Genomic DNA, 12,333 nt, shown 5'->3' with positions numbered 1-12,333 from the left:
AAAAACAATTGTATATCCCAAATTGAATCTTTGGTTAGCTTAAGATAGAATTGTGTATTTTAGTTAAGTATAGGAATTTGTGGGAACAAAAGTTATTAAGGAAATGTGTCATGATAATACAATGAGAATTTGGATACCTACTCATGTGAAACTATAAGAATTAAAAATCTATGTGCATTGATAAGCTATGTTTATTTTTATGTCTATAAATAAAATCAATAAATAAATAAGGGGACAAAATTACCCCAATGCTGAATTAAAAATTTAAAGATCAATGCACATATGATAAAATTAATACATGAGTATGGAATGTAAAAGGGAATTCTGGGTAGCTAGGTATGAATTCTAAAGTTATATAAAATATATAGGTTGGGTTAATTAAAGATTCAATTTATAAGCTCACTTAACCATATATGTATCCCTATCCTTACCTTGGCCCCATTACAACCTTGAAAAGACCTCATGATATTTGCATTGGCATATTAACTGTTGTTGATTGGTTAGGAGAAAAACAAAAGTTAGAGAGCATGATTAGAGAAGGATAGAGTGATTACCCTATACACTAGAGAGATTAGAGCATACATACATCATCAGTGAGGGTTCAATGCTTGAATCTCCATGTTTCCTGCTTTCATGAGCTATCTTCTTGCACTTTTATCTGTCTTACTGTATAATGGTAGAATTAGTGGAATTTGATTTGTAATTGTTTTGAAGAGCTTATTTGCTTTTGATCAAGTGGGCAAGAATCATATAGTTGCATTCATATATATAGGTTGCATTACATTGCATGAGTTTTTACATGTTCATACTTATTTATCTTATCTCCTTCAATTAAGCAGGAGGACATGCTAATGTTTAAGTGTGGGGAGGTTGATAAACCACTATTTTATGGTTTATATTGTGTTTGATTGTGTGGTTTTATCATGATCCTTACCCACTTATTCATTAATTTAGCATGCATTTATATTTCCTTCCTGAAATTATTACATGATTGAAAACTGCTTTCTAGAGACTTTTAATTCTGCATTTTAATTCTCCTTTATTCCATTTGATGCCGTAATCTATGTGTTAAGTGTTTCAGGCTTTATAGGGCATGAATGAGTTGGAGATTGGAAAGGAAGCTAGCAAAAATGGAAGGAACATGAGAAAGTGAGGAGATAACCAGCGAGAAGTGACGCGGCCGCATGGCTCACGCGTTCGCGCAAAAGAGGAGAAATCGCAGTGACGCGGCCGCATGGCTCACGCGACCACGGGAATTGGAAAAGCACACGTGACGTGGAAGCGTGGACGACGCGAACGCGTGGCAGGAAAAACGCGAATGTCGCGTCCGCGTGGATGACGCGATCACGTGATGTCCGCGATCTGCATAATCTGCAGAATTCACTGGGGGCCATTTTGGACCCTATTTTGACCCGGTTTTCGGCCCAGAACAGCAGACTAGAGCCAGAGAACATGCAGAAACCAGAACAACAATTCATTCTACACAATTTTAGTTTCAGATCTAGTTTTTACTCCTCCTCTAGGTTTTTCTCTCTAGACATTCATAGTTCTGAGGATTTTATTTTTCTATCACTTTTTGCATTGGGACACTGAGAAGAGTTATTACCTCATCAAGACTTCGTCATTCTAGTTTGTCTTCCTTACTTGGCTTTACTCTTCCATGTCCTTTGCTTTGTTTAATTTTACCATTTGAATATTTTTAGGATTATTTAATACAAGGATTACTTTTATTTTTAGTTGATTATTTTGATTTTTATTCACAATGTCTTTCTTCAATTCCCTTTCATATGTTATGAATTTTACATTCACAATGAGTGAGTAGTTCCTTAATTTGATGGGGAGTTGATTGAAAGGAACCCTCGAGTTGGAAAGCTTAAAAGAAAGATTATAATTGGGTTTATTGTTGGATTGCCCTCTAGTCACTAACACCAATCCCTTTTTATTAAGTGGGTTGCAACTTGTGAACAGACGCAACATTCCAACTTGTTTGACTTTCCCTTACCTAGTAAGAGATAACTAAACAGGATAACCTTTGATTATCAATTAATCTAGAGAGTAATCCAACAATAATAGGGCTTCCAACTAATCAACTCCCAGTCAAGGCTTTTATTTACATTATTCAAATTCTCCAATTTAATTCCCTATTTACTCAACTCAAATCTTTTTGAAAACATCTGATTAATAAAAAAAGCACACTTTTCTGCAACTCGTTGGGAGACGACCTGGGATTCATACTCCCAATATTTTAATTTTAAATTTCTGTGACACCTTTCTAAATTGATAAGTGGATTTCTGGTGAGTTAAGAACTATACTTTCAACGTATATATTTTAATAATTTTTAATTCACAAATTTCTGCTCGCATCAGGTCCTTACTGTGATGGAGAGGAACTTCGATGCCGGGTCGTTTATAGACTCACAATTGCTTCCTGGCACGGAGGAACACTTCCATGGTACCAACCTTGCGGGGCAGGCACGATGGATGTATCGCACCCTCCTCCGTGGTGCAGCCATAGCTCGGAAGGCTGAGTTCGAGTTGTCGGATATGGCGTCGCTGCATCGGAAGCTCGAGTATGCTGCCACAGCCAACAATAAATTCAAGGTTCAAGTTGAAACACTCCAGGGGCAGCTATCCGAGGTGAAGGAGAAGCTTAAGACTGCCGAGGAGAAGGTTGCATCTGTTGAAAAAAAGTTGAACACTGTCGATACCTCCGTATCTCATCTGATTGAGCGGAAAATGACTTTGGAAAGCCAGCTGAGCGCCGCGCAAGGTCGTGTGGTCACCTTGGAAAAGGAACGGGATATGGCCGTTACGGCTGCTAAGACCGCCCAGGACGAGGTTGAGGGTCTCAGGAAGAAACACAAGGAGGTTAGAGAGCAAGGAAAGAGCGCGATCAGATGATTAAGGACGGCAAGATTATTGATATGCCTAAGAAGTGAGCTCTCGTACCTTGTGTTTTTTGTGGCTTTGTTGTAGAACTTTGAAACTACTTTGTCATACTCTATTAGCCGTTTGGTCGGTTTATGGATATCATATTTATCAGCTTATCTGGTAGTGTTTATATTTTGTTTTGTTTCCGCTTGTTCCTCGTGTGCCGGTTGCTCGTTATTTGTTTACCGTTATGTTATTATCTTTGGTGAGGCCATGTCGTGGCTTTATTATTATCGCGGCCGTTTGTTATGGCTTTTTAACTTGGTTGGCTCCCGGGGTGATCAGTCCCGGGGTGCCGTGCCGTTTTCCGTTTGTTATGAGAAACGTTTTGTTGTAGGATGCGTAGTTGAGGAAAATTAAAAGGAGACATTTATTAAGTAAACATTAATCGGCAATTAAACAAGTCTATAGCCATGGTAAGAGTTTTTTTGTAAAAATAGTGAATTACTAAACTCGTCGAACCACTTGGCCGGCGTGTTCGAGTTAGGAATAAAATCTCCTCAAGTTACCTACATTCTATGTTCTCGGTATCTCCTTGCCATCGAGCTTCTCCAATTTGTAGGCGCCTTTGCCGAGCACCTCTTTGACCCTGTAGGGGCCTTCCCAATTTGTCGCTAGTTTTCCTTCCCCTTGGGTCGGTAGCCCTATGTCGTTGTGTCGCAAGACCAGGTCATTTTTTCCGAACTCCCTCTTGAGCACTTTGGCGTTGTAACGCAGGGTCATTCTCTGCTTCAGTGCTACTTCTGTCAAATGGGCCATCTCTCTGGCCTCATCTACTAGGTCTTTCTCCATTGCTTTTTCTACTCCCTTTAGAAGTAGCCGCGGGCTCGGCTCGCCGATTTCCACGGGTATCATCGCGTCCACCCCGTATGTCAGGCGGAAGGGGGTTTCTTCCGTGGAGGACTGCTCTGTTATTCGGTAAGACCAAAGGACTGAAGTGAGTTCATCGGCCCATGCGCCTTTTTTGTCACCCAGCCGCTTCTTGAGGCCCTGTAAGATGACTTTATTTGCGGACTCGACTTGCCCATTCGTCTGGGATGCTCTACTTAGGAGAACTTCTGCTTTATACCCAGGCCATTGAGGAATTCTATGAACTTTTTGTCAGTGAACTGCATCATGTTGTCTGAGATGACGACTTCTGGGATGCCGAATCGAGTTATCACTTGCCTCCACATGAACTTTCTACAGTTGGATGAGGATATGCTGGCCAGTGGTTCGGCCTCTATCCATTTGGTGTAGTAGTCGATGGCGACTATGAGTTATTTGACTTGCCCTGGGCCAACCGGGAAAGGTCCCAAGAGGTCGAATCCCCATTATGCAAAGGGTCGGGAGGTCGTCAGTAGGCTTAGTTCTGAAGCCGGTGCTCGGTAAAAGTTGGCGTTCTCTTGACACTTGGCACATTTTTTCACAAATTCTTTGGAATCTTCCATCATCGATGGCCAGTAGTATCCAACTCAGATGAGCTTTCTCGCCAGGGCTTTACCCCCGATATGGTGGCTGCAGCACCCTTCATGGACTTCCCTAAGCACGTAATCCGTCTACCTGGGGTGTAGGCACTTCAATAGGGGTTGGCTGAGTCTCTTTTTAAACAGTTGTCCCTGTATGGTCGTGTATTTGAGTGCCTCCCTTCTTAATGCTTTGGCTGCTTTCTCGTCATCAGAGAATTTGCCTTTTTTGAGAAAATCGACGATAGGATCCAACCAAGAGGGGCTTATCTTTGTCAGGTGGAGGGTAACTGCTGGTTCCTTTAGCATACTTTTGATTAGAGATCGGTTGCCTACCCCTGGTTTTGTGCTTGCTAGCTTGGATAGGAGGTCCGCTCGTGTGTTCCTTTCCCTCGGGACATGTTGGATCGTGACCTCCTCGAACCGGTTGCTCAATTCTCTAACCTTTTCTAGGTACTTTTGCAACAACGAGTCTCTGGCTTGGTAGTTCCCATTTACTTGCAAGGTGACGACCTGCGAGTCACTGCACACGTCTAGCCTCGTTGCCCCAACTTCACGAGCTAGGATCAGGCCCCCCAATAGGGCCTCGTATTACGCTTGGTTGTTTGATACCGGAAACTCAAATTTGATCGATTTCTCGTATACGACTCTGGCAGGACTTTTCAAGATGACCCCGGCTCCTCCGGACTTTTGGTTGGAGGCTCTGTCGATGTGGAGTCTCCACCGTATGCCCGTTTACTCGGTGGGGTCCCTCGTTACTTCTACCAAGAAGTCGGCCATCGCTTGTGCCTTAATTGCGTGCCGGGGCTCATACCACAGGTCGTATTGGGAGAGTTCGATGGTCCAAGTCATCATTCTTCCCGCTAAATCGGGTATTTGGAGTACTTGATGGATTCTCTGGTCTGTCTTCACAACGATCTGGTGGCCTTGGAAGTATTGCCTTAGTATGCGGGAAGAGGTCAAGAGTGCCAGTGCCAGTTTTTCCAGTTTGTTGTACCGCGGTTCTGCTCCTTGTAGCGCACTTACGAAGTAGATTTGCTGTTGGGCCTTTCCTTCTTCCCTCACCAAGACTGCTGCAAGTGCCTCCTCTGTTTTGGCCAGGTATAGGTAAAGTGGTTCTCCGACCTTGGGCTTCCCAAGCACGGGGGTGCTGCCAGGATCTCTTTGAAGTGTTTGAACGCCTCCTCGCACGCAGGGGTCCATTCAAATGCTATCCCTTTCCTCAACGATTGAAAAAGGGTAGAGCTTTTGCTCCCGACGCTCCGAGGAAGTGAGACAATGTGGTGAGCCTTCCTGCTAGCCTCTGGACGTCTTTGATACAGACTAGGCTCTTCATTTGTAGTATCGCTTGGCATTTTTCGGGGTTGACTTCTACCCCCCTTTGGGTGATCATAAATCCCAGGAATTTTCTGGCCTCCATGGCAAAGGCACACTTGAGCGGGTTGAGCCTCATACCGTGTTGTCGGAGGGACGTGAATACATTCCTCAAGTCGCTCAGCAGATCATCTGATCGGGTGGTCTTCGCGAGGATGTCGTCTACATAGACTTCCACCGTCTTGCCTATGAGATCGCTGAATATCTTGTTCATCAATCTCTGGTATGTGGCCCCCATGTTTTTCAGGCCAAAGGGCATCACCTTATAGCAGTAGATTCCTTTTGGTGTTATGAATGTTGTTTTTTCCTCGTCAGGCCGGTGCATCGGTATCTGATTGTAGCCGGAGTAGGCGTCCATAAAGCTAAGATACTGGTACCCTGCCGCCGCATCAACAAGCGTGTCAATGTTGGGAAGGGGGTAGCAGTCCTTGGGGCATGCTTTGTTAAGATCGGAGTAATCTACGCACATTGTCCTCCTCTGCTCTTTCCTGTAACATCTTCTTTCTCCTCTGGGCCACTGGTCGGGCTTCAGGCTTGACGGTCAAGTGGTGTGACATGAGATGAGGGTCTATGCCCGGCATGTCAGCTGGCATCCAAGCGAACAGATCACCATTGGCCCTAATCATTTCTATCAGAGGCTCTTTCAATTCATGGAGGAGGTTTCTATTTACGAACGTGAACTTTTCCTCTGTGTCCCCGACCCTAAACTTCTCCAAGTCCCCCTCTGGCTCGGGTCTGGGCTTGTCGTCGACCCTAGCATCCAGGTCAGTGAGGAACACTCCCGATGCTTCTTTGGATTTTTTCCTCAATGAGAGGCTGGCGTTGTCGCAAGTGACTGCCGTTTCTAATTCTCCTTTAATGGATCCCACAGATCCGTCATCCGTGACAAACTTCATCACTAGCAGCTTTGTACTGATCACTGCCCCAACATCGTTAATGGTCTTTCTTCCTAAGATGATGTTGTAGGCCGTGGAGTCCCTCAGAACTACGAACTCAGCCATTACCGATCTTTGCCCCTGTCCTTGTCCCACGGAGACCGGTAGGGAGATTATCCCGTCTGGCTTAATGAAGTGATCACCTAGCCCTACGACACCGTGCTGGTGAGTCGTTAGGTCGGCATCCCGCAGGCCTAATGCGTCGAACACATTGCGGAACATAATGTTTGAGTCTGTCCCTGTGTCTATAAGGATTCGTTTGACGAGGCCGGTTCCGACCCTGGCCGTGATGACCATGGGGGGGCTTTCCAGGACCTCGTCGAACCATTGGTCTTCTGGGCCGAAAGAAATGGGTGGGACTCTTTTGGGGTTTCGCAGAGATGAGGAAGAGACCGCCATTACTTTGGCATCTTTTTTGTGCGCCAATCTCGACCTTGGAGCCGTGTTTCTCGCGGTTACTACATTCACTATGGTAAGACCGTGGTCGTCGTCCCTTGGCTCCTGCCGTCGCTTCACCGTTCAGGTGTTGTCTTTCCCATCGTGGTTCCGATTTCATCTCCTCGGCTCTCTGATGAGGTGGGAGAATTCAGCTAGTTTTCCGTCCCTGATCTCTTGTTCCAGTGCGTCCTTCAGGTCGAAGCAGTCCTGTGTTTTGTGTCCATAGCCCTTATGGTAATCAAAATAGAGGCTATTGTTCCCCCTAGTTTGATCCTTCAGAGGGCGGGGCTTTGACAAGATTCTCTTTTTGGCTATTTGCTGATAAACTTCTATGATGGGGAGGGCAAGAGGACTGTAGTTGGTGAATTTTCCAACACAAGGAAACGGTTTGGGTGCCTTGCTCGGTCCGCCGTCTCTGGCGTGCTCCTTCTGTCTTTCTCCATTGTCGTGCTGCCTGGGTTAAGTGTAAGAGGGTTGCCGCTTGTTAGCAGCCACAACTTGACTGACTTCCTCATCGTTAATGTATTCATGGGCTACGATTTGGATTTCTTGCATCGTCCATATTAGCTTTGTGGTGAGGTGCTTTCTGAAGTCCTCGTTAAGGAGCCCGTTCGTCAGGCAGAGAATGGCCACCGAATCGGTTAACCCCTCAATCTCCAAGCATTCGTCGTTGAAGCGATATAGGTATTTCCTGGTCGTCTCGCCAGTTTTTTGAGTGATGCCGAGCAGATTGATCGGGTGTTTTGCCTTTGCGATTCTGGTAGTGAATTGTGCTAAGAAGGCGCGACTGATATCCGAGAAGCCGGCCACGGAGCGCTGGGGGAGGCTATTGAACCATCGTATCGCAGGGCCTGCTAGGGTGACCGGGAAGGCGCGGCACCTTACTTCGTCTCCCACTCCCTCCAAGTTCATTCTGGCCTCGAAGGCCGTGAGATGCTCCTGCGGGTCTTGAGTTCCGTCATACCTCATGTCCATTAGTTTGTCAAAGTGCTTTGGCAACCGGACTTCGAGAATGGAATGATAGAATGGGGTAGCGCCCATGATCACGGATCGCCGTGTTTCCTTAGGTCTCTCTTCTCTGCCTTTGCGGTCTCGCCTCATGGTGCCCCCCGCTTACCTTGGGCGTATATGATTGTGTCATTTCACCTCCTAGGGCGTTCTCGTTCCTCCTGGCTACTTTCCGATTCCGATCTCGAGACGCGAGTACGTCGGGAGCGACTACTTCGGTGGGAGGTTCTCCCCCGACTCTCAGGAGATTGAGAGTAGTCGGGGTCAAAAATCTGCTGATGATGCTCCCGATCTGCTAGTTGGCGATCCAGGTTCTGCACCCTATGGCGCAGTTCCTGCATTATCCTGCCGTTGTTGCTACCAGTTTCTCCGAAGGGACGTCTTTCTTGGTCTCTCGACTGCGCCTCAGTTCGTCGCGGAGGGGACCTTAGCCGTCACGGGGAGAGGCAACGGAGGCTGCCCCCTCAAGGCCCGCCGCGCGGCCATGGTCCCCTGGATTTTGCACGATCTCCATTCAGGTTTTCTCCCCACAGAAGGCGCTAATGTTTGGTCTATCGGGTACCAGACGGTTCAGAGGTGTCCTCGGATGAACGGGAGGGGCGTAGCTTGGAATCGGGTTGCGAGGGTGAAGCGGGGAGGCCGACGTTCCGAGCTCTCGATGCGGAGGGGGTGTCACCTGCAAAGACACTCCGATGCCCAAGTGAGTCGAGTGTGTAGGCGAGAAAGGGATAAAATAGTATGTGACATACCTTGGGGGAGAGGTAGGACCCTCTCTATATATACTTTGTCAGAAGTGGGTCTCACAAAGGCAAAACGCACCTTTCTCAAAGCTTCCTTGTACAGCTGTGGCGGCTAGCTGTCCTAGACGCGTGTTCGGGTCGGCGAATAAGTGCCTCACACCCAACCATTCGGATCGGATGGTTCGAAAGTTGGAGCGGCCCAAAGTTCAATTTGGACCAGACCGTAACAATATATATATATAACGATGCATATAAAGGAATATAAAAAATATATATATTTTGTATTCCTTAATCAATAATTCAATATATGCGCGTATTATGTATGTGCGATTGTGCATATATATATATATACTTTCGGCTGTTTATATATATATAGCGTATCGATTTTTTTTATATATAGTAATTAATTTATTCTGAAACATTAGCACAAAGTATTATTATAATTGTCTCGTTTAAAATTATGAGTGCCATTAATTTGGTATAAATTAACGAATTATCCATAAGGATTGTTATATTCACTAATTTTATAAAGATTGATTTTAATCTTAATGGATTATAAATTTTTGGTACATGAGTTATAATTATTTTTTTAAGGTCTAAAAAGATATTATTAAAATTTAATTCTTTTTAGGATTTAAGTATTTTTTTGTTGTTATATAAAAAACTAATAACAATTTGAATTATTATATCCAACTATTTTATAAAGATTCGATTTTGAAATAAATTGATTGAACATTATGTTGTCAAAGTAGCTTCTTTTGTGAAAATTGATTTATTTAAAACATTAAGAATATGGTGATATGTAATTCACGCGAATATTGGTCGGCCCAAAGGAAGGTCTATATTTGGCCAAATTACATACACATATTGATGGTAAATACATATTTGGGTAACTAATTAAGAATAAAGTAATGCTTATTATTTATGCGAACAATAATCGACCCAAAAGAAGTTTATTGTTTGGCCAAATATTTACATTGCACACTTTTGTTTATTTTCTATTAATTATGCGGTCAATAATCGACCCAAAGGAAGGTTATTGGTTGGCCAATTAATAGAAAATATATACAGTAATAAATAGGTTGCGAAGTTTAAAGTTTTTATGTGCGCATTAAGTCAGCCCAAAGAAAGGCTTAATGTGTGATAGGAATTTCGACAATATTTGATTACTGCAATGAGAGTATCACTCACAGTTAATTTTCTATCCAAAGATTGAAAATTAATGTTGTTTTAGATATCTCAATATAGATTTTTTCCCATTATTTAACTAATGTTTACTGTATTTTTTTTGTTCTAATCTAGAAACTATGGCCTTAGCTATCAATATTTCTGCACAAATTAGTAGTATTCCTATGTTGAATGGTTTAAACTTTAAAGTTTGGAAGGATACCGTGGAGATTGTCCTGGGTGGTATGGATCTAGATATAGCTCTTCGAGAGGAGAAACCCACTTCCACTCCGAAAAATCTCAATGAGGTTAAAATAGAAAAGTGGAGAGATCCAATTGAATGAGCATTATGATCATAAAACGCTCATATCCTGAGGCATTTCGGGGCTCAATTACTGAGGATAAAGATGCCAAATAATTCCTAAAGGATGTTGAAAAATTCTTTATTAAGAATGAAAAGGCGGAGGCAAGTAGTCTTTTGAGCAAACTTGTCTCCATGAAGTATAAAGGTAAAGAAAACATAAGGGAGTATATTATGAAAATGTCTCATCTTGTTTCAAAATTAAAAGCACTAACGTTAGAGTTGTCTGAAGATTTACTCGTGCATTTCATTTTGATTTCCCTTCCTGCACACTTTGGGCAATTCAAAGTGAGTTATAACACTCTGAAGGACACTTGGTTCTTAAATGAGCTTATATCTCACTGTGTGTAAGAAGAAGAGAGGCTACAACAAGATAAGATTGAAAGTGCTCATATGGCTTCATCTTCTCAGTATAAAAGAAAGCGTGATACTACTCCGGATATGTATTCTCAGCAGAAAAAGGCTAAGAAACATGATCAAGTTTCAACTTATTTCTTCTGTAAGAAGGTGGGACACATGAAGAAGGATTGTGTAACACCATAACTAGCCTAAGCCTTACCTCGCGTCATAAAGCTAAGGTTAATCAGAGATTACGATAGTTCTAAGCTCATACATATAATATATATAGAAAGAATAGTATAATCTAGAAGCCCGATGAAGGATATAGCTCAAAAATAGGATTTCAAAGCGCAAAACGTACTAACCAAGCTACTAACTTGAAGCATAAGGAACAGGTATGGAATAACCAAACATCATAGTATAATAATATAGTATCATAAGACGCTAGCCACGACTCGCAGAGTTTAAGCCGGCTAACCATATACAGACCATGTATGAAACCAGACAGTAAAAACAGCTTATACAAATTTTGTTCTCTCAAATACACGCTACTAGGAGAAACAAAGTACAAAAGTGAGAGACATATTCAAAATACATCAAAGACTCAAAAGAAGTATCTGGATCCTCCGCTTCTGTCACCAACCAGACAACTCACCGAGGTGGGTTGCGACCTGCATCTGAAAAACACAACAAAATATGGTATGAGAACCGGAGGTTCTCAGAATGGTAACAGTTCCCAGTGATGTAGGATATAAGACCCTGGGACGCCAAAGGCAATCCTAGACTCCATGTCCATCACAAGATTCAAGCTTAAAGCATTCTAAAACAGATAAGCATAATAGGTAATTCCTTAATACATCTTAAGCCGTAGTACCATAAAAGGTAATCTATTTTAGGGAATTTCTATTCTATTCAAACACCGCTGTCCCACAGCATTCAGCACCTGATGCTCCATACGATCCCATCGCCACCACCTTCCGAACCTCCTCAACTCTAGTAAAGCACAAGTATATACAATACAAGTAAAGCACAAGTAAAAGCATATAAGGCAATTAAGTCAAATAGCAGGTAAGCATGTTATTCAATTAGGAAAGCCATTACAAGTAATCAAAGCAAACAAACAGATAGAAAATGTATATGATGAATGTCTGCCCTACTGGCTGTGATATCACATTGTCGGTCTAACTGCCAACCCGACACATCTCCATGGAGATGTTGCCCTTCGGATTCATGGTGTGAGAACCCCCGAGATATAGTGCTCGGATCACTATCCAGGGTTTTGCGCCTGCACGCTCTGATGATCCGAAGGGATGCGAGCGGGATCTATTGCCACCGACCTCACATCTAAGCGCAAGTGGGATGAACCACCGCCCTTACGCCACCGCCGCTACCTCGACAGACGGGATCCAACCTCGGCCCCTGCCAGGCGTATAGCGTCTCATAATCTCAATGAAAAGTGGTACAGTGGTTTTCAAAACATTTATAGCACAAGATGGATCCATCACTTCATTCAGAGTCCTCGACTCTTTCCAACCACTGTTCATTTACATTTCAGTTCCTTGATCTCGCATCTCATTCATTAACCCTTCATCACA

General features: G+C 43.5%; 2 protein-coding genes across 2 annotated transcripts; both read right to left on the bottom strand.

The window, feature by feature from the left end:
- Nucleotides 1-3,447: 3,447 nt before the first annotated feature.
- On the bottom strand, nucleotides 3,448-5,579 carry LOC110275733 (uncharacterized). Its single transcript, XM_021131958.1, has 2 exons — nucleotides 5,262-5,579; nucleotides 3,448-3,921 (listed from the first exon to the last, which is right to left on the bottom strand). Exons 1-2 carry the CDS (start codon nucleotides 5,577-5,579, stop codon nucleotides 3,448-3,450), a joined length of 792 nt encoding a protein of 263 aa, XP_020987617.1.
- A 2,003-nt stretch (nucleotides 5,580-7,582) lies between these two features.
- LOC107466120 (uncharacterized) lies at nucleotides 7,583-8,164 on the bottom strand. Its single transcript, XM_016085098.1, has one exon. The coding sequence runs from the start codon at nucleotides 8,162-8,164 to the stop codon at nucleotides 7,583-7,585; it is 582 nt and encodes a 193-aa protein (XP_015940584.1).
- Between the last annotated feature and the right edge of the window lie 4,169 nt (nucleotides 8,165-12,333).

This window comes from Arachis duranensis, chromosome 9, assembly GCF_000817695.3.
Source record: "Arachis duranensis cultivar V14167 chromosome 9, aradu.V14167.gnm2.J7QH, whole genome shotgun sequence".
Classification (NCBI taxonomy): Eukaryota; Viridiplantae; Streptophyta; class Magnoliopsida; order Fabales; family Fabaceae; genus Arachis; species Arachis duranensis.
Note: the sequence above shows the minus strand (reverse complement) of the source record. Positions and strands in the feature narration are given on the sequence as shown.